This window comes from Gymnodraco acuticeps, unplaced genomic scaffold (genome assembly GCF_902827175.1).
Source record: "Gymnodraco acuticeps unplaced genomic scaffold, fGymAcu1.1, whole genome shotgun sequence".
Lineage (NCBI taxonomy): Eukaryota > Metazoa > Chordata > Actinopteri > Perciformes > Bathydraconidae > Gymnodraco > Gymnodraco acuticeps.
In genome coordinates, this window is record NW_022991956.1 from 359,626 (window position 1) to 382,736 (window position 23,111).

At 39.7% G+C, this 23,111-nt stretch overlaps 2 protein-coding genes across 2 annotated transcripts in view; one reads left to right on the forward strand and one right to left on the reverse strand.

Moving 5' to 3' along the window:
- Positions 1 to 1,212: 1,212 nt before the first annotated feature.
- On the forward strand, positions 1,213 to 14,727 carry lmod2b (leiomodin 2 (cardiac) b). Its single transcript, XM_034200666.1, has 6 exons — positions 1,213 to 1,546; positions 1,831 to 2,307; positions 4,575 to 4,835; positions 7,490 to 7,696; positions 9,811 to 10,221; positions 14,400 to 14,727. Exons 1-6 carry the CDS (start codon positions 1,313 to 1,315, stop codon positions 14,424 to 14,426), a joined length of 1,617 nt encoding a protein of 538 aa, XP_034056557.1. The 5' UTR covers positions 1,213 to 1,312; the 3' UTR covers positions 14,427 to 14,727.
- A 5,373-nt stretch (positions 14,728 to 20,100) lies between these two features.
- The window catches only part of LOC117535980 (neural Wiskott-Aldrich syndrome protein-like), a 29,785-nt gene continuing 26,774 nt past the window's right edge, over positions 20,101 to 23,111 (reverse strand). The window contains 2 exon segments of the mRNA XM_034200669.1: positions 20,101 to 21,115; positions 23,065 to 23,110. Coding sequence (XP_034056560.1) covers positions 21,054 to 21,115; positions 23,065 to 23,110 — 108 coding nt within the window. The 3' untranslated portion in view covers positions 20,101 to 21,053.

Below are 23,111 nucleotides of genomic sequence, written 5' to 3' on the forward strand. Positions count from 1 at the left end.
TCTTTTTGTCCGGTCGGGTCATGGAAGACCGGAAGCTGTGTGGTTCATAAAAACATTTTCTTACTCAATATCTTACCCTAACCCTTTTACTTTAAATAGTATAATGTCGGAGTTTTTTTGCCCCGTGAGGAAAAGAAATGGCTCAGAGCCTCAGAATACTGAAATCTGTATTTTTAAAATCTTTTTTTTCTTCTAATCTGTTATTATTTGGTGCAGGCACGAAACATACTACCAATATAAATACATTGCTTCTAAAATCATTCTGTGTCAGAATACTGAAATCTGTATTTTTTTTAATCTCTTTTTCCTTCTAAGTTGTTATTATTTACATTGCTTTTAAAATCGTTCTGTGTGACACGAAAAAAATGCGAAAATCATGTTGGTGAACACGAAATCAATAGATTCACTTCGTGATTATAACTCGAAATGCCGTGAGACTGTGTTGCATCGTCAAACTGCTAGCTAGGCTAAAAATCCTAGAAGCTGAATTAATGTATATTACTGGAGCTTAGGGCCTTATTTTAGTTTTGGATGTGCCTCTCATGTCAAAATCTACTAAATTAACAGAATGCTAACAAGTTAGGGGGGAAGAAGAAAGAAACGTACATATCTCAACCCAAACCTTAATCCTAAAGTAACAAAACATAAATAAACCCTTCAACCCTAGCTATCTTCTTTGTTCCATCCTCTAAATGTATATCCGGCAGTTTTAAAATCATCCAGATCAACTGACAACAACAACAGGAGATATAAATTGAGTATTTGGGCGATAGCTTATCTCTGTTTATCGTTTTATAGTTCTCTTCTGTTGTGTCCAGTTGTTCTTTTTTGGCCCTGAACAAAGCCACTCATGCTGTGGTGACAGACAGCTACGTTGACAGGCCACAGTCTCTGAGCTCACATGCTTTTTGTGGCTCTCGGAGGAGTGCCTCCCAAAAAAGACGCTGCATCATGGGGCCCACACTTTGGTACGTTCCCCTCTGATCCCTCTCTTAAGGCCAGAACGGCAGCTGGAGAGATTAGACAGGAGAGGAGAGGACACACACAACACACTCATAGCAGTACGAGAGGCCAGGATAGATCCGGTTCAGACTGGTGTGAGTACGTACTTCACCCAGAACCATTCACCTGAACTGGACCTCTTATGACCGTGGATAGCTAACTCACGTTGGACCTTTTCTTGGACTCTCTATACCGACACATCTCGTTCATTTTGGGATTCAGTAACGTACAACTCTAGTGTTTCTGCGGTTCAAAACGCTCCGGTCATGAGTTTTTTTCGGGTACCGCAGAGAGTTGAGTAAGTACGAAGATGTCGATGAAAGACGAGCTTCTGGCTTCCCTCAGCCCTGAAGAGCTGGCCGAGTTGGAAAAGGAGCTTGTGGACATCGATCCTGACGCCAACGTGCCCATAGGACTCAGACAGAAAGACCAGACGGACAAGACCCCGACGGGCACCTTCAGCAGAGAGGCCCTCATGAAGTATTGGGAAAATGAGACCCAGAGAATATTGGAGGACGAGATAGCTGGAGGAAGCCCCAAACCGGTCAGTAGATGTTTAATAAGAATAGCTTGGCATTTCTACAATGTGCTAGAGGCCTAAACGGCTTGTTTGAAGGTGTATCAGATGGAAACCAAGACAAAAAACTTTAAAAAGTTCAAAGTAAGAAGCAATTTAAAGGGAAAATAAGAGGAGATTCATAATTTTCTTCCACTGTTTCTTCAAAAAACATATGCTATCATTTAGCTCAATAATATACATGTCTTTAAGAAAACTAAAAGGTACAGCTTTGCATTTGAAACACTAACAAAATGTGATCAAAAATACAGGATGAAGAACAAGAGGAGTGTGTGACAGAAGAAAACAGCGGGGAAGAGGATGAAAAAGATGTTGAAAACGAGAAAGAAGACAAGAAGGAGAAGGAAGAGGAAGAAGAGGAGGAGCCGGATGAAGAAGAAGATGAAGAAGAAGAAGAAGAAGAAATAGAAAGTGAGGAAGAGGAAGAAGCTGTAACAGAGGAAGAGGAAGAAGATGAGGAGGAGGAGGAGGAAGAAGAAGATGAAGAGGAGGAACAGAATAAAAAATCTGAGCCTGAACCCTCAAAGGATTTTGGGGCGCTGAGCTCAGCCCCAATGCTACTGAGGCCACAGAGGGCGGAGCCTATTAGACTGACTCCTCCCCCTCCACCTGCCGACCCCAACGCCACCGGAAACCCCACCGTTGTTGACGAAGCTCTTCAACAAGCTTTGAACAACAGCCCTGAACTCACGGAGGTCAATCTGAACAACATTGATGATATATCTCAGGTACGAATGCAGACAGGAGAAATTCACTGATGTAAACAAACGAAAATCAAAGAAATAAGACAGAAATGAAATCAAAAAATATAACTCCCGCTAATCTTTTTGGAATGATCCAAGGCTTGTTTCGTACATTTATTTGTTGATCCAATATCCTCCAAAAGTACAATTATCACGTTTCCAATAATTAATTGCCCTGTGCCTTTTCTATGGCATGCTTGTTTCATCTTGGTAAAAAAAACATTTGCCTGTAATGGTGCGCTAATCCCACCAACATCTGTCTCCAATATATAAACAATAACAGCAAACAAATCTCGAACCATTAAATGACATAACGCAATATATAGCTCCAACAAAACCTTTAACATTTCCCATGATCCCCTGTTTCTAATTTAGCTTTGAAATTTAAAGTGTATGTTGAGCTTCCTAGCATCCTGGTCCTTGCTGTTGGGTAACGTTTGGTTGTACACCAGCTTATTTTTAGAACCGGGCATCTTGTCATGGTTGTGTAACTGATAGCATAGTTACAGTGCATCTTTGGCAAAGCCCACATATTATGATTGGAAAATTACCAAAATAATGGCGTCCACAGCTTTGACAAGGAGTCTGTTTTCAGTAAGATCTGGAGGTTTGAATGCTGATCAGAGATGGCAAAAGTACACACATCCTTAACTCAAGTAGAAGTACAGATACTTGTGTTTAAAAATACTCTGGTAAAAGTAGAAGTACTGACTAAACTTCTTTACTCAAGTAAAATTAAAGAGGCTTTGAAATGTACTTAAGTAAAAAGTACCCATAACTAGCAGCTGTTTTAAAGAGTACCTGACCTCCCTTTATATTAATAGAACAATAATGTCATTGTTAGCTAATGAATGTTTCCATGCTGAACAACGGCAACATGACAACGTTTTCATTGGTCCCTCTTCTTTAGAGAAGACCAGGAAATGATGGATACACGGATCGTGTTCAAATCAATAGGCACGCAATGACTCTAAAGAATAATGATCACGCATCAAACACACATTCAGACTAAAGGAACCAGCTGTTTGGAAAATGAGAGAAGTAGAAAGTACAGGTATTTGAGTTCAACATGTAAGAAGTAGAAAGTACAGGTATTTGTGTTCAACATGGAAGAAGTAGAAAGTACAGGTATTTGTGTTCAACATGGAAGAAGTAGAAAGTACAGGTATTTGGGTTCAACATGTGAGAAGTAGAAAGTACAGGTATTTGTGTTCAACATGGAAGAAGTAGAAAGTACAGGTATTTGTGTTCAACATGGAAGAAGTAGAAAGTACAGGTATTTGGGTTCAACATGTGAGAAGTAGAAAGTACAGGTATTTGTGTTCAACATGGAAGAAGTAGAAAGTACAGGTATTTGAGTTCAACATGTGAGAAGTAGAAAGTACAGGTATTTGTGTTCAACATGGAAGAAGTAGAAAGTACAGGTATTTGTGTTCAACATGTATGAAGTAGAAAGTACAGGTATTTGAGTTCAACATGTAAGAAGTAGAAAGTACAGGTATTTGTGTTCAACATGTAAGAAGTAGAAAGTACAGGTATTTGTGTTCAACATGTTAGAAGTAGAAAGTACAGGTATTTGTGTTCAACATGTATGAAGTAGAAAGTACAGGTATTTGTGTTCAACATGTAAGAAGTAGAAAGTACAGGTATTTGTGTTCAACATGTAACTAAGAAGTAGAAAGTACAGGTATTTGTGTTCAACATGTAAGAAGTAGAAAGTACAGGTATTTGTGTTCAACATGTAAGAAGTAGAAAGTACAGGTATTTGGGTTCAACATGTAAGAAGTAGAAAGTACAGGTATTTGAGTTCAACATGTAAGAAGTAGAAAGTACAGGTATTTGTGTTCAACATGTAACTAAGAAGTAGAAAGTACAGGTATTTGTGTTCAACATGTAAGAAGTAGAAAGTACAGGTATTTGTGTTCAACATGTAAGAAGTAGAAAGTACAGGTATTTGAGTTCAACATGTAAGAAGTAGAAAGTACAGGTATTTGTGTTCAACATGTAAGAAGTACAAGTAAAAAGTCGTCGTGGAGTAAAGTACTGATACCAGAAAAATGTTCTTAAGTACAGTAACGAAGTATTTGTACTCCACTACTTCCCACCTCTGATGCTGGTCAAGTAATAAGAATTTCGCAATAGCCCTAACACTATCAATTTATCATTTTTTCAAAGCTCCTTGTTTCAAATTGTCCTATAGGAAATATTTTTCTTGCAAAAAACTTTGATGATACTCTTTTTATACTTTTTAGGAAACCCTTATCCGATTTGCTGAAGCGCTGAGGTCCAACACACACGTCCGGGTCTTCAGTCTGGCAAACACTCACGCTGATGACCCTGCGGCTCTGGCCATTGCTAAGATGTTGAGGGAGAACTCGTCCATCACCAGTCTGAATATAGAGTCCAACTATGTGACTGGGAAGGGCGTGATGGCACTGGTTCAAGCTCTTCCTGGGAACAACACCCTGACCGAGCTTCGCTTCCACAATCAGAGACACATGTGTGGAGGACAGGTCTGTTCACCTTTACCTCCCATTTTGTCTCAATATAACAAGCAGGTTAGGGAGTAACAGATTACATGTAAAGGGATTCATTCCAATGTTATCAATAAAGATCAATATATTATAGGTAGGCCTGGAGGAAGGATCTGAAATGACAGGAAAATGATTATATGCACAACCAAAGACAACTATAAATGTGTCGAACTTGTGACACTTTTACTACATTCTTAATGCAATATGTGGACACCTGATTTGTTAAAGCAAAAATACGTGGTTTGCTTTAAATGCATGAACTATACCATAACATGTACATGCACTAAAACAGTTTTTGTCAGCTGTACTATTCCTAAATGTAAGAGTTTCTTATTTGTTCTAAGGTTGCATTGTTCTTACACAAAATACACTGAAGTAAAAAACATCTCACTCATATTTATTTCTCTTTAATTGATTTGCATTGATGTTGAGGTAACGGAAAGTAATCAGGTTACATTACTTTTATATTGTGCTACTCAGATTACGTTACTGAATACATTACCCTTACAGGTAACTATAGTTGTAATGGAATACATGTTTTAAAGGTCACCTATTATGCAAAATCCACTTCTTCATGTCTCTTCTACATCAACATGTGTCCCCTCTTCTTCATGTCTCTTCTACATCAACATGTGTCCCCTCTTCTTCATGTCTCTTCTACATCAACATGTGTCCCCTCTTCTTCATGTCTCTTCTACATCAACATGTGTCCCCTCTTCTTCCTGTCTCTTCTACATCAACATGTGTCCCCTCTTCTTCATGTCTCTTCTACATCAACATGTGTCCCCTCTTCTTCATGTCTCTTCTACATCAACATGTGTTTCCCTCTTCTTCATGTCTCTTCTTCATCAACATGTGTCCCCTCTTCTTCATGTCTCTTCTACATCAACATGTGTCCCCTCTTCTTCATGTCTCTTCTACATCAACATGTGTCCCCTCTTCTTCCTGTCTCTTCTACATCAACATGTGTCCCCTCTTCTTCATGTCTCTTCTACATCAACATGTGTCCCCTCTTCTCCATGTCTCTTCTACATCAACATGTGTCCCCTCTTCTTCATGTCTCCTCTACATCAACATGTGTCCCCTCTTCTTCATGTCTCTTCTACATCAACATGTGTCCCCCTCTTCTTCCTGTCTCTTCTACATCAACATGTGTCCCCTCTTCTTCATGTCTCCTCTACATCAACATGTGTCCCCTCTTCTTCATGTCTCTTCTACATCAACATGTGTCCCCTCTTCTTCATGTCTCTTCTACATCAACATGTGTCCCCTCTTCTTCATGTCTCTTCTTCATCAACATGTGTCCCCTCTTCTTCATGTCTCTTCTACATCAACATGTGTTCCCTCTTCTTTCATGTCTCTTCTTCATCAACATGTGTCCCCTCTTCTTCATGTCTCTTCTACATCAACATGTGTCCCCTCTTCTTCATGTCTCTTCTACATCAACATGTGTCCCCTCTTCTTCCTGTCTCTTCTACATCAACATGTGTCCCCTCTTCTTCATGTCTCTTCTACATCAACATGTGTCCCCTCTTCTCCATGTCTCTTCTACATCAACATGTGTCCCCTCTTCTTCATGTCTCCTCTACATCAACATGTGTCCCCTCTTCTTCATGTCTCTTCTACATCAACATGTGTCCCCTCTTCTTCCTGTCTCTTCTACATCAACATGTGTCCCCTCTTCTTCATGTCTCCTCTACATCAACATGTGTCCCCTCTTCTTCATGTCTCTTCTACATCAACATGTGTCCCCTCTTCTTCATGTCTCTTCTACATCAACATGTGTCCCCTCTTCTTCATGTCTCTTCTACATCAACATGTGTCCCCTCTTCTTCGTGTCTCTTCTACATCAACATGTGTCCCCTCTTCTTCATGTCTCTTCTACATCAACATGTGTCCCCTCTTCTTCATGTCTCTTCTACATCAACATGTGTCCCCTCTTCTTCATGTCTCTTCTACATCAACATGTGTCCCCTCTTCTTCATGTCTCTTCTACATCAACATGTGTCCCCTCTTCTTCGTGTCTCTTCTACATCAACATGTGTCCCCTCTTCTTCATGTCTCTTCTACATCAACATGTGTCCCCTCTTCTTCATGTCTCTTCTACATCAACATGTGTCCCCTCTGTGGAAAGAGACTCTGAAAGTTTCAGGAACAAAGATTCTCTCTCTTTTTGTCCTGATCCATTTCTATAAAAACCTGTCTGAAAATGAGCTGATCAGATTTTGGCCACTTTATGATGTCATAACGATGTTTTGTCTTGTGTAACCATTAGCCAATCACCAACCAAGGTACCCCCCCCCCCCCCCCCCCCCCTTATCACCTGAATCTCCTCCTAGAGCACCATTGAGTTCTTTGTAACCAAATCTCTCTCAGAGGGGCGTGGGGAGGGGCTCCTTATTTTCATCTAAAGTAACAGACAGAGAATCAGCACTTTGGAAACAGGGCTGAAACAGAGGGGATTATGGGTAATGCTGCAATGATCTGTTTGGTGTTTCAGCCAATCAGAGACATGTTTTGTATATATCTGAGACCTGTAATATATTGATGAAAAAGAGTATAATAGGGGACCTTTAAAGTAACGCTCCCAACCCTGATAACAACTCTTGCTTACTCAACTTTCGCCCCTCCAGGTAGAGATGGAGATGGTGAAGATACTGAGGGAAAACAACACCTTGATCAAGCTGGGATACCAGTTCAACCTCCCTGGTCCCAGGATGAGCATGACGGGGATCCTCACCAGGAACCAGGACCGCCAGAGGCAGAAACGTCTTCAGGAGCAGAGACTCCAGCAGCAGGGGGCGCCAGAGGGAGCCGGATACCCCAGAACCAACGCACTGGTATGTAGCTTTGTTTATTCCCATTTCGCCCCTTCCCGTTTCGCCCCTAAATTATTCCCATTTCGCACCCTACGATACGATATAACTTTATTTGTCAGATCAGGTCTGAAATTTGACTTGCGTCACAGCAGCTCCATGTCCAACATCAACAGACAAATATCCAGACACAATACATGAAACACAAACAACAAACATTTAACATAACAGCACAATCTGTGAGAGAAAAGCTGCTCAGAGCCTTCAGCGTGCATCTGATCTGGGATCAGCTCTGTGTTTACTGTGAGGATTGACTGATGCACAAAGGATGCTTCAGTCTGACTTTATTGAATGGTGGGACCCTGTATCTCCATTAGATGGTAGCAGTTCATATTCACTGTTCAGAACATGGTTTGGGTCGGAGATGATGTGGATGGACAGCCTCACTAGGTTGTTATGATAAGCTGAGTCATAGAGTCTCTGACAGGGTGGACCAACAATCTTTGAGCAGATTTTTAACAGGTGGAACCCTGTCCCATGCAGCCCCAACAACAGCCTCTGATTCGTCAACAGACTTCATGCAATGCTTCATGGGATGCATCATTAGATCTATAAACTCTAACCCTAACCATAACCCTACCCCTAAGACCCACGACCAAGCAAAACAAGTATCATTTCTTATGTGACATAATGTAAAAAAGGGGAGAAATGGGAAAGGGGCGAAGTGGCGAGATGAGAAAGGGGCGAAATGGAGAAGGGGCGAGATGGGAATAATTTAGGGGCGAATTGGGAGGGGCGAAACGGGAAGACACCATGTAGCTTTGCGATCACATTGTTGAAATAAGCCGGTTGTCGTGGCTTCCTTCCTTGTTTTTCTTTCGCCTTAAAGGAGACCTATCATGCTATATTTGAATAATATATTGTAGGGCCATACCTATATAAGGTATATTTATACGTTTTCTTTTTCAAAATACCAAACAGATCATGCATTTTAGCCATGCCTCATTTCGCTCTATTGCGCTGCAGCTGACCACGCCCCCCTACAAAGGAGGGGCCCGAGTTACGAGCGTCATGTTACCATGCTGTTACCATGCTGTTACCATGCTGTTACCTTGCCACGGCAACCTCTCATTCCCCTGATTGGTGGAGAGTTGGCCATATAGGCGGAGCTCCTCGTCACTGACGTCAGACTATTTTCAAATCTGGATCAGTCTGTATCAGATCCGTTCCAGCCCCGTTTTTAGAGATTTTTGTATGGAGGAAAATAGAGACGGTTGTGTTTTCTGACACTTGGTGAGTTCCCTGACAAACCGGGGACACATATTCATGTGTAAAAGACGTACAAAAGTGCATTTTGCATGATAGGTCCCCTTTTAATAAAGACACATTTTTAACTAGTTTTCTTTCCTTTATGTTACTTACAGTTCAAGAGTTGCTCGGCCTCCGATGGTTTGGATGATGTTGCGATGTGTTGCTCAAAATAAAATAACAAACTTTTACACATGCAACAAAGAAAAGAGGTCTTTACAATATTCAAAACAAATAGGCAAAACTTAAATAAAATAACACACAATTAGGTATTCTTTCTTGATAATGCTTATATAACTTAATAACTTAAAGGGTAATTGGACGGTTAAAAACTGTGCCTCGACAGCGTCTTTCTAGCAGGTTGCCCATCACTGTCACTTTTTAGAGGAGGCACCGTGGGAATTGTAGTCTTTTATAGTGTGTTGACTACAGACGTCACAATTAGGTGGCTTTTCTTATAAAAACTAAAATACTGGCTCTAACACCGGTAAAACTTACATTTTCGGTACGTTTCCATTGACAGTGACAGAGGGCCAACTTTACAATCCCCGAATGTCAACGAGCGCTCCGGTCCCAGCTGTGTGCATCACTTTTTAGTGTCCCCGTTTCCATCGTGTTTTGAGCTTCTTGCAGCGCTTCATTTATGCAAAATCTTCTAGTAAACACAGCGCATGTTTCGTCAAATTTGTGAATGTTCCCTAAACATTTTTGGGCTTTTGAAGCGTATTTGCACCTGTTGGCCACCGTACAATACGACCGCTTTCAGCACATTAGCCTTTTTTAGTTATAAATACATTTCTAATAATCCATGTTCCTCTCTCTGTCTCTAGAAAGGAACCTCATCACCTTACAGCTCACCCAGAGCCTCTCCTTGGTCCTCACCCAAACTCAACCGCAGCGACCTGGTTAAAAAACAAACTCCTCCTCCGCCTCCTCCACCACCTCCGCCTCCACCTCCTCCTCCACTGCCACAGGAGAAGAAGAAACCCACCAGGATGATTGCGGAGGTCATCAAGGCACACGAGGCGGGCGGCAAGAAGGTGAAGAAGACAAAGGGTAAGAAAGGCAAGAAAGGGAAGGAGGAGACGAGCAGCATCCTGAAGGAGCTGAAGAACGCCCTGAGGCCAGTGATGGTGGAGCGGAGGGGGGAGGAGGGCAGCCGGCCGTCCACACCAATGAGGTCCGCCCACGACCAGCTGATGGAGTCCATCCGAAACAGAACCGGCGGCAGCCTGAAGCGGGTGAGTGGAGGACGTTTAAAGGTCACCTATTATGCAAAATCCACTTCTTCATGTCTCTTCTACATCAACATGTGTCCCCTCTTCTTCATGTCTCTTCTACATCAACATGTGTCCCCTCTTCTTCATGTCTCTTCTTCATCAACATGTGTCCCCTCTTCTTCATGTCTCTTCTACATCAACATGTGTCCCCTCTTCTTCATGTCTCTTCTACATCAACATGTGTCCCCTCTTCTTCATGTCTCTTCTACATCAACATGTGTCCCCTCTTCTTCATGTCTCTTCTACATCAGCATGTGTCCCCTCTTCTTCACGTCTCTTCTACATCAACATGTGTCCCCTCTTCTCCATGTCTCTTCTACATCAACATGTGTCCCCTCTTCTTCATGTCTCTTCTACATCAACATGTGTCCCCTCTTCTCCATGTCTCTTCTACATCAACATGTGTCCCCTCTTCTTCATGTCTCTTCTTCATCAACATGTGTCCCCTCTTCTCCATGTCTCTTCTACATCAACATGTGTCCCCCTCTTCTTCATGTCTCTTCTACATCAACATGTGTCCCCTCTTCTTCATGTCTCTTCTACATCAACATGTGTCCCCTCTTCTTCATGTCTCTTCTACATCAACATGTGTCCCCTCTTCTTCATGTCTCTTCTACATCAACATGTGTCCCCTCTTCTTCATGTCTCTTCTTCATCAACATGTGTCCCCTCTTCTTCATGTCTCTTCTATCTCAACATGTGTCCCCTCTTCTTCATGTCTCTTCTACATCAACATGTGTCCCCTCTGTGGAAAGAGACTCTGAAAGTTTCAGGAACAAAGATTCTCTCTCTTTTTGATCCATTTCTATAAAAACCTGTCTGAAAATGAGCTGATCAGATTTTGGCCACTTTATGATGTCATAACGATGTTTTGTCTTGTGTAACCATTAGCCAATCACCAACCAAGGTAACCCCCCCCCCCTTATCACCTGAATCTCCTCTAGAGCACCATTGAGTTCTTTTTAACCAAACCTCTCTCAGAGAGGCGTGGGGAGGGGCTCCTTATTTTCATCTAAAGTAACAGACAGAGAATCAGCACTTTGGAAACGGGGCTGAAACAGAGGGGATTATGGGTAATGCTGCAATGATCTGTTTGGTGTTTCGAGCCAATCAGAGACATGTTTTGTATATATCTGAGACCTATAATATATTGATGAAAAACAGTATAAATAGGGGACCTTTAAATCATACTTGTCATCGGTGGTAGTGTCCCCTTACTACTGTGTCGGATTGAAGAAGAATCAGAAACAGGTTTATTGCCAAGTATAGGTTTACACAAACGAGGGATTTGCCTTGGTGTATATGGTGCAGAGGGCGCTGCTTTAGCCATTTGTTGTTGTTGCCAGTTTATGACCGGGCATCTTTCGGTCAGAGATGGTTTATTGTTACGACCGGGCATCTTTCGGTCAAAGATAGTTTATTGTTATGAGGACATATGGAACGCTTCCTTCTCGGGGCTTGATGAACCCAAGGTGTGAAATCTTCGAGGCCATAAGCTTCTACTGCAAGTCATTCAGTGTCCCCAGGTGTTTAGACTATCTAGTGAAGAATGTTGATTACCCTCATCCAAACTGGTTAAAACCTCTACGAGAGGACGGTTTCCTCCGAATTGATTATGGCATCTCATCCGTGTGGTCAGATGCCATATGACATGTCTTGTGAATTCTCCGGCCGAAGCTCCAAATAAACCATCAGTGTTTGCCATCAAAGCTCAGCTCTCCATCGTGTCTCTCTTTGAGTCCTGACACCAAGGGGTTTCTCAATCTCGAGTACGCTTGCTTGGTAGCACATGTCTTCTGAGCGTCTTGCTTCAGAAGCGAGGCGAGAATACTTCCGTAAAACTCCAAAATACTTCCTGGCATTCTGAAAACGGAGAGTGGAACAGGCGAGCAGGTGTGCTTCATATGAGAGGCCCCGCCTTACATTTTCCACCACAGATTTGGGAAATTGGTCCGTGCGCAAAGCATTGTGGGGATTTTAAAACCGCGGAGTCTACACATGTGCAGCCTTGAAATTTCTCCAAACGAAGTACGCCGGGCTCGGTAGAATTCCAAGTATGCTGGACATTGGAACAGTACCTCGGCGGCACTCGATGACGTAGTATGTTTGAAATAGTGGCTCTGGAGCAGCCTTCCTTGAGATTGAGAAATACCCCAATTGCTAACAAGATATTGTTCGTATAGTGTGCGTTAATGTAATGCATAGTGTCTACGAGCAGGTGATGCAAAACTGCATTATCTCTACAGGCAAACTGAAGTAAAGAGAAATGTAAATGAGAATTACACAGAGTCATGTTATGTGCTGGCTCTCGAAAATATAAATACAAAATATAGCCAATAATAATGTGGGGCAAGCCTTATAGAAAATAATGCATCTGAACTCTGTTACCTTGGTGAAGAGAGTGAAGTATTACCCTGGCTGAAGCTTTAGTAAAGCTTGTTATATTGTTGGAGTGGAAAATCAGCTCTGCCCTCAGATGCCGGGGTCTCCTGGCTGTGAAATTCCTGCCACTTAGTAAAAGTATTTATAGAAACCGTTCAGTGAAACGTTGATAAAGACAGATATGACACTTTACCACAGCATGCACACACACCAACAACACACATCCAACCCACACACACTTCATCTGTTTACCCCACTGAGGATTCCAGGAATTATAATATTAAAAAGATTATGTTTAAAACAAAGTGGTTCCTCAAAAATTCACTTTAGGTAAACAATAATAACAGCTTGAATGTCAATCAGCGGGTTACTGTACGTTAGCATAGCATAAAGACTTCCAAATACTTCCAAATGTGACAACAAATGTTCACAAACTTTCTCTGAAAAATGTACGGAAGACAATTAGGGCCACATGTATATATATATTTTTTATAAATTCTTATTCTTCTTAATGTCAGAATTCTTTTTTGTCAGAATTAAAGAAAAGAATGTACCTTTGGTCAGATCTAAAAATACAAAATGTGGCCCTAATCCTATTCCCTAAAAATGACTTGCAAGCTATTTATTTATCAACAATTATGAGAAACTTTAACAAAATAATTAATTTAAAATGTCTCATTATTTTGAGATTAACATAAATAACAAGATATTTTTCGATCCCATTGGCAAAAATGGACTCCCATACACTAACATCTATAGACTTTTTGTTAACATGCTTAAAGATCTGTTAAAATGAAGATTTCACAGCTGAGGAAAGTTGGAGTCTGGCCAGATTATACCACGGAGAAACCAGCCTAAACCCCATGAAAAGTGGACAATAAAACCCATATTCTATAACACATAGGTTTGAGCAAGCTCTCTGATTGGTCAATAGGCGTGTTTGATTCCACGATCAAACAACGATCAAATAGAACGTGCCTAATCACAAAGTATCCAGTGGCCTACACGCGCCACTAGCCTACCGAAACTACTTCCATGAGCCTACATCGTGTGGTTTCCATAGCGACGTTTAGCGACACACAGCCGTTACACTGTTATACATTGTCTCTCGTTGGAAAGCTCTTCCTATAACGTAGTCCTACCCGTGAACACCACAGCACCACCTGCAAAAAAGTCTGGCATGGAGTTCATGGAGAGCTGTTTCAAGAATTGCACTTTTAATGGCAGCATGAACATCCACCTTCATTCTGAACCCAAAATGTTTCAGCACCTGATTTGATTTGTTCCGCTAATCCCACACAGTGATTACTCAGATATTTAAATAGCCTAATTCAAGAATTGTTTTCAATAAATTGTTTTCAATAAATTGGTTAATAATATATTATTTACTATAATTATATCAATAACTGTAAGCGGGGTAGCAGGAGTGTTTGATCGGCTATCGTTACCATGGGAACTACTGTCTAGGAACTACTTTCTGATGGAGATTAACTCAAGCAGAAAGCGTAGGTTTGGGAGCAAATTAGCACATTATGAAATTATTTTACGATATTGTTGATTACAATGATAGTTTGTGTAATAGAATCGCAATCATACACTTGAGGCCGTTCTTGAACGTCATTATTGGTACGACAGTACTGCGCAGCGCCGAGGTCCGTCGTCGTCCGTACACTCGTGTATGATTGCTTAAATCATCTATGATTGATTAATTGATTGATTTTATTTCCTGTATGAAACTGAGCATTGATATTTTCCAGGTGGAAATCCAACATCACCTACGATAAAACAAGCAGACGTACAGAGGGCTGTTGGATGCCATGCCATGATGACCCTGGAGGGATAGAAACACAAAATGGGATGCTAAGTAGGCAACAACTGAATTCTTACTCATGAAAAAATATATATTTACTGGTAATTTGCACTGCAGTTATAACTTTACATGTTTGTTTTTTTTACTTATTTACGCATAGAAATGAAATAATGTACCTGTTTATTAATAAGCTTTCAAATTCAATGTTTTCTTGTAAAATTGTAAATATGTTGTTGGTTGAATTATGTATTCATTTCTTAATATAGCCATTTGGTGTTTACATTACTTCTTGTCAGTGTCTGTTCTGTCTTCTTCTTTGGTTTCTGGATGAGGTCCATTTCAAAGAAAAGGGTCACGCTGTTATGGAGCAGAGTTTTTTTTCTTCATTATCAGTGAGTCAGCTTACTGGTCAAGCAGCACTCATGCATATTCCCCCTGAGACACACTCACAATACACCCACTCCTGTCAGAGCGCGTAAGAGCACAGCTTTTGCTGTGTTTGAACAACTCACAAAGCATGACGAGTGAAGGGAGAGAATAGGGACTCACAGCTATTAACACTGACAGAGATGAGACACAAATCACAAGATCACATTTGGAGCAGCTACTGGGTGACGCTACACTACATAATGAATAAAAACCAAGACTGTGACACTATAGAAATATCTGTCTTAGGGCTAAATATACTTAAAGTCTGTCACCAGCACAGAAACCGAAGCATTGCTGTGGACGGAGGCATCGACAATGTTACATATTAGCCACCTATCCAAAAGGCTCACCTAAAAAAAATCAGTTTATGTTTTATTAAAAAAAAAGTCCTCTGACATCAGACAGTGTTTTCTGAAGGGAAGGGAAGTCGCTTTATTCAACGTCACCAGACTCCTTTCACAAAAACAGAAATTGTACCTGGTTTGTTAGTTAGGATTCACTTAAGTCACACAATTACACTAACTATCTTGTTGAGGCAATGGTATATCAGCAACTGTTGTGTTCTGCAAAGTAAATATACTGTTTTTGAGAATAGGGCCTGCCTGCTATATAGAGACCGGTTATAGTTTACCATCAGGAAAAGGTTGTCCTAAAGCAAGTGGTGAAAATATTATTAAAATAGTGCTGACTTTCTCTAAGGTAGCGATAATATGTTTAGTTTCTGATGCTCCAAACTGATGTCTATAGGTCGTACACTAGCTATTAATAAGTACCTCATATTTCAACAAATCTGAACCAAGAAGAAAGACATTTTAACCAAAACACAGGTTGAAATGTTAAGATGAAAGCAGTCAGTACAACTATTCTCAATGTATTCTGGATTGGTGGGATTAAATTAGAGATGTATTGATTGAATATGGGTTAGGGTTTATGTGTCAGGTTTTTAAGGAGAGACCAGGGGGTGAGAGATGAGTCTGAAGGGTGTGAGCTATTAGCATCCTAATCCTGGTCGTGCTTTTGTTAATGTTTCTTTTAAGAGATCCTTTATCCACAGTGCAGCTGTTTAAAGACAACACGGTCAGGGGATCAAGGGTGGCAACAAGGAGGAAAATACAAATGACATAATGGTTAACCCTTTACCAAAAGAAACCAGACCTCTTAGGAGAAACTTTACACTTACATAATCATTGGATGGTTTTAAAAGTGGGCAATTAGTAATGACAACATAGAGCTTTTGCTGGCTCACATGTTGATGCTTTAAGGTTTGATGTTAAATACCAATGGTGCAGTATACCCTCTACATACTGAAAAGCAGTTCTCAATGGCATTCCCACATCAGTTCAGTATGCACAATGCATTCCTCAGACTAAGTGTCCTAAGAATACAACTTCACTTACTCAAGCACAGCACTTTGTCATATCTGTCAAAATGTCAATAGAGATCCTTCCACAAAATGCATGCATAAAATGGAGACTTCCTGCTTGTTAAATGGGGTCTCAGCACTCAGGGTGGTCAATTCTCCTCATTTACAATTCATGACGGAGGGTTTTCTGCACTGTAGGGAAATCAAGTCATCATAACTGTTAAGTGTACACGAGTTTACGTCATATGTTTTCAACACTGCTCTTGTTTAACATCTAGCTTTAAAGGCAATTTCACTAAGAGTTGCCTTAAGATTCCTACTCAGCTAAAATCAGATTATTTAATGTCTTGCTGCATCGTAACAGCAATAATAATTGTGTAAATTGTATCAGACATTATGAGGCACTTTCTCCCAAAAAAAAGAGTCCCAAGGTGATGTAAGAGACATAAAAGCAGTATATAATACCCGTCAACAGCCACAAAGTGAACAATGAGTGGTAAAATGGAAAGAATCTAAAGGCAAATAGTGCCACATCACTTCTATAAATGCTTGTGTGTATTGTATTGTGTGTGTTGTTCAGGGGGAGGGGGGTCTCTATGGAAGCAAGCCTTGCTGACACACTCGTGGAAAGTGTAATACCGCTCTAATCCCCTCATAAACTCTGCAGCACACAGGACTAAAGCTGATGAGGACCATCACCTAAAAATAAATGGTACCGGCGTATAATTGTCGTGGTCGTTATTGTGACAGTGACAGTTAATTAAGGTCAATTTTTTCAATGACTTTTTATAATATTGTTGGAAGTGCAACTTTTACACTTAAACAAATGTACCTCTTCTTTTGAGAAATTGGATATACAGTTTGAACTGTTAAATTGTTATGATGGTTTTTAAGGGTCACTAAGGGAGTTAAAATGAAGGAAGGAAATAAAACGAAGTCTTACATTCCCAGAAAAACATCCCTGAAATGAAAGCCACAAACTACCAGGAAAACAACAGGTGATAAAACATGTTTTTTCCTCATCATAATTCCTATTGCATAAAACACACAGCATGGCGTTGATCTAACCTTGGAAAGTGGAGCTATTTTGTGATTTTCATTAGTAATATTACCCCTCTCAATATTTTTTTATTTTTTATTTTATCCTACATCCATTGGCCCTGATAAACAGTCATACACACAGCTTTACTTCTACCTGGCTCAGTTGTTGATGTAGAAGTAAAGAGTGTGATAATCCTCTGCTCAGCTGTTCCCAGATCTGTCCAATGCCTGTCTACTGCAGGTGATGATCCTGTATCCATCACACACACCCCCCCCCCCCCCCCCCCATGCGTATACTCAAATTGTAACCTTGACAGACATCATTGCCCTCTTTAACACTGGAAATTATGAATCCTAAAAACACGTTTTGTTAAGGCACATCTATATCAGAGGCTTTGAAGGTAGAGGAAGCCAAAATGCAAGTGTATGTAAATACCAACCTTTTATTGGAGTGAACAAAATAAGAATTCATTATTTGTCACGCCTCACTGATAAGGCTTGGAGTCCATAACATCTTTCAAGTTGTATTTTGTTGGACGAACGCACTTATTGTAAGTCGCTTTGGATAAAAGCGTCAGCTAAATGCAATGTAATGTAATGTAATGTAATCTTATTAACCGCTATAGAAGCTAACATTAGCAACAACATGGCTAGGTTTCCCCCTAAACATATCTTAACAAAGGTAATTTCTTACATCAAACAAGTGGAAATGTGTCTCTAAAAGACAAATAATTTAAACAGTGAAAAAGAAAACACATTTTGACCGGCCACTGTGTGTTTGTTGGAGCTTTGTTACACCGTGGTAAAGACGTTTTGTATTAAATCTGCAAAAACCAAAATTTAAAATATGATGGCAATATTAGCATGCAACTTGTTAGCATGTGTAAAAAAGGCTAACATGGCAGACTGGAAGGCCAAGATTTATATTTACGACTTAAAAGTAAGATGGGGTTAGCAGTTAAGAGCGATTTAACGCAAAGATTAAATTGAGGAATTAAAACGGTTTGAATTATTTAGGAATAATTGTGTAGCAATACACTCTTGCTGCTAAAGCCTGGTCTGGTGTGACCAGGTAGCATACAGGCTAATGCTAGCTAACTTTAGCTAGATATTGTTCGATTAAATACATCGTTTTTCTCCATTTGTGCTACCATTGTAGTAGGTTTTGATGTAATTGTTACATGGGCCATTCCAGAATTGCAGGACAATTTAGACACCAACATTTTTGAAAAATGAACCTTTTATTTTATAATTTTTTTTAATGTATTTAGGAAAAACAGATAATAAACCATCAGAAAAGTGATTTTCCCAGCGAAGGCATCACATGTATATTTTCCAATGAAGAATTACCCTGTTACTCTAATTATAGTAACAGGGTTGGAAATCAATGCTAATTTGAGCTTTAACCTCAGGAATTATTGCTAGATGTAATGCTACTTTCAAGGCAAGGACAAACTTGGATATTTAATGAAAGAAAGATAACTTTGAAAATAATATGCTTCATTCTGATAATATCAGTAACAGGGTTGAGTGGGTCAGAGTGCCACACTCTTTTAAGACTGAAAAGATTGTAAAAATATGAAAGATAAAAGAGAGGACTTAGTTGTGGTCTACCCATGGCCCTAGCACATGGCTTGCTGATGTCCTTTCCACTGTGTCATTTGACTTACAGTTTTTTCACTTCCTCTGCCAATCTAAAAAGGTTTGGGTAACAGGGTTGAACGCATGTTGAGGGACACACCTTCTGTGCAAAATTACTGTTATTTAAAATATGTTTATGATTTAACAAATACATTTTACCATTACAAGAGACATATATCAAGAGAATAATACCAAAAAAAGTAAATAAAATCCCTATTTTAAATGTTATATTTATATTTGACATGCAAGTTGGTCACCAAGAAGTGGGGACAAGAGAACAATGCCATTTTAGGGGATGTTCGAGAGCTATTTGATCATTTAAATAATATTTTGAAACCACTTTTTCTACAACTTTATATACATTTTGTCTAACAATACAATTTGTGTTAAACAAGTATGTTTAACACAAGTGCATGTTTTAGCTTTTAGGGCATGGATTATTAACATTTTTATATGGGGGACATGAAATGTCCTCCAATTCTGGAATGACCCACATGTGTTTTAAGCAGCTGCTCTTGCCTCTTAAGCAAGTTACAGTTTAGCTTAGCAAGCAATGCTAACTGCAGAGTGTCCGCATCATAGGCCATAAAACCATACCTTCTGCTGAAATAAAATGATAGAGGGAAGATTACTAACTTCGTTCATGTCATGCCACTATGATTGTCTTATTAAAAAAAGAAGCAGCTAGTAATTATGTAAATAGGATTTATTAAAGATGAAATACACGTCAGTATCTATTTGGTATTTTCAGGGAATAATTGCGCACTTAGTTATTTTTAATAAGCCGTTTCTACCTCATGATTTACAGGATAGAAAATATTGATACTTTTTTTGAATAGTGCAATAGATCTGTTATTTCTCCCTAAATTGTCAGCACTTGGTGTCTACAGGAAAAACACTTTATCCTCACCGTTTCTGTAGGCCTACGCAGGGGAGACGTAAGGGGGTGAAAAGTTAGGACGATTCTAAGGGCCCGTGACTGACAGGGGCTCAAAAGAATTTTAGAACATTAAGAAAAAAACAATTTAAGTAACCAATGTGATATCTTTTCATGGGGCCCAAAATCCCTGGCGGCGCCCCTGGGCCTACGGTAGAATATGGACATGGACCCGGTACAAGCATCAGGTTTGTAAAACTAAAATGTCTTTAGGCTATTACATAATGAATGACCTGATTCCAACAAACAGTCATTTATTAATACTCCGAAAAAAAGATAAAAAGAAAAGAAGCACAATTTCAATTGAACCTGTAGTGTAACAGTAACAAAAAAATAACAATAATTCACAATGAATAGCCGACCATAACACTGTGGGCTACCTACATGTGTAGGCTATACTGTTTGTAGTGTATTGGGTTTTAAATGCTTAATGTCCTCATTTCTTAAAGCTTATGTTCCAAAATGATACAGATCTGAAAATGTCCTGTATTCAAGCGCCGAGTCTCCTCTTTCAATCTGTGCAAAAATATAACAAGACTCAAACTCTGGAGCAAATGTACAGTCGACAGCGAATGAAGCTATATATTCCAAAAAAGAGCATTTCAGTATTTTTTTCCTTCTTTCTTTTAAGAAAATACGAGTGCTAAACTAGGTTCCTTTGAATAAGTACAAATAAACTAGAGAGCAATAGGTTATGAAAATAGTTTTTTCCCTTCTGACGGACATTGAAGACACAATTGATGAAGGATTTGAGGCGACTAAGCCCTCCCTTCACTCACTGACCTAAAGAAAAGGTTAAATAGACAATTTCCTGAAGAATTGCCCGCGTTAATCTGGGGACATGGAAGAGGATACGTGTGAGAGGAGGCAGATATGAAGCGACAGATGGAGGTAAGGATGCAGAGAGATGGGAAAACGGCTAAAATGTTGCAATCAAGACACATTATGGAGCCGGCAGACAAGATGGAGATAGAGAAACAACGACCTAAAATATGAAAATGTCAAACAATCACAGATTAAATGAGGTAATGCACAGATTAATAATAAAAAAGAAGCATAAAAGGCAACACAAATATACAGCAAGTTGATGGAACATTTACAGTTAGAGTTTTGTAATTAAAGTTTCTTTTAAGAACTATTTTAGTGTCATCCACGGATAAGGGAGGGTAGGAACAAAAGATGAAATATCGCTAGTCCTCCCACTCATCATCATCCTCAAAGTCCTCATCATCTTCATCGTCATCGTCTTCATCTGTGGGAGAGAAGAAGAGATATCAAACAATGTGTATTCTCCAGACAAATACAGATGGATTTATAGCAGCAAGAAAAAATGTGTAATTTCCTTCTGTCTGTTGAAAAGGATATCACTTTCTATGTTCTTACTTTGAGGGAAGAAGTATTTCCCCAATAGAGAAAAAGGAACCAAGAGGGATGTTCGAGACCGAAGAGGAAGTGGTGAAAGTCTAATTTATTTTTGGGCGACAGTGAGTCATTTGACTTACAGTTAGTGACGCATAATGTCAACAAACTGCTCCATTTATAGAGGATTAAGAGGCAAGGTAAACTTCTCAATCCACTCAAATTAATAGTGAAATAATCAGAACTTAATATATATGTATATTAATATATCAGTGGCGAACCGTGTCTATCACAACTGGACCTTCTGTAGACACACACACACTCCGCCGCGCCGTTATAATGTCCGTCTTCTCACTGAATTGTCGTCTTGAAAAGGGTACTCACAACAATTCCGCAACAACTTCATCTTCACCTGTTGCTCTCGCCATTTCAACGTTAAAAACAATCAAATGGCATGAATTGCTTCGTGGCATTCATTTAGACCAGGGGTGTCAAACTCAAGGCCCGGGGGCCAAATCCGGCCCGCAACTTCATTTAATGTGGCCCGCAAGAGCATGCAAAGAATATAATACGTTTATTATACGGTTACATGCCACTTTACAGAGGCACATTGCCCATAAACTACATGTCCCACAATGCATCTTGTTTTGTGACATGCACACTGAAGAAACTTGCAATTATTTGCCCTAGACTTCTGCTTTCAGACGTAGTTAATTATGAAGTTATTACCCTATCCGATAATAATCCAATGCACAGGAAATTATGTAATATAATACATTATTTTATATATATTATATATTTATATAGTTACAACCGGCCCTTTGAGTGCAACCATGATGCTAATGTGGCCCGGGAGGAAATTGAGTTTGACACCCCTGATCTAGATCCTCTGACTCTCCAGTTAACTAGCGGGCCTTCTAGAGTAACCTGGAACCGAGAGAGACTCTGAAAGAATACGCCCATTGGCTACAAATCAATATATGATTGGTTGATCAAACTGTCAGTCCAAAGGTACGCTCTCATTCAGTGCAACGGCCAGGTTTTAATATTTACTTGCACTATATTTTTCTGTTTATCTGTATTATTGTGTTGCACTGTTGGAGAAGCTTGTGACCTAAGATTTTCATCGGCATAACTACACTGTAGCTATGTTCGTATGACAAATAAAGAACCTTGAACCTTGTATTCTATCAAGGATATAGAATACCATGGTTGAAGGATATTCTACCAAATATCTGATTTTTTGCTTTTTTTTTTCGAACACAAAACCACTGACATGCGTAGTGCATGGAGCGAGAAGGACAAACAAATCAACGTAACACTGATATTACAGATCAACAACACAGATACCATTCTCATTTATTCTCTGAATACCTTGAAGGCCCTGACGGTTCGCCACTGATATACATGTTTGATGTAGATTGGATATTACACCTGAAGCACAGTCTGAATATAAATTAATTTGAGTAATATCATTTTGTACTTATTCTTACTCCTTTTCAAACATTTTGAATTAGCTGTTTTCTACTTATTTTCATGTATTTGTATGTATTTTGTACTTATTTGTGACAATAAGCCCAAATGTTAAGACCCTCATCTGTAGATTTGACATGCATTTCCTTCCAAATGTCACTGTTTATGTTCATTATTACTAACATGGATTCCAGGTACTGTGCTGTGTTAAGACAGTTTTGTTTGACTCGTTGCTTTGGACTAAAGTGAATAATGTTAAGTAAATATTAAGTGTACTTATGACAGAATGTACACTTTCTACTGTGCAGAGAACAAAGATTATAAGAGAGTTGATGGTCAGGTAGATGGTGGATGTTTGTGTGTCTTTACCTGAGGAGTGAATGGCCTTGCTGCGTTTCTGCATCACCTCCATCAGG

Bases quoted from the DNA above. Each gene is read 5' to 3' on its own strand.
- lmod2b (XM_034200666.1), top strand. From the start codon at position 1,313: ATGTCGATGAAAGACGAGCTTCTGGCTTCCCTCAGCCCTGAAGAGCTG. The intron at 1,547-1,830 runs GTCAGTAGATGT...TCAAAAATACAG, and splicing joins CTGGAGGAAGCCCCAAACCG to GATGAAGAACAAGAGGAGTG. The intron at 2,308-4,574 runs GTACGAATGCAG...TATACTTTTTAG, and splicing joins ACATTGATGATATATCTCAG to GAAACCCTTATCCGATTTGC.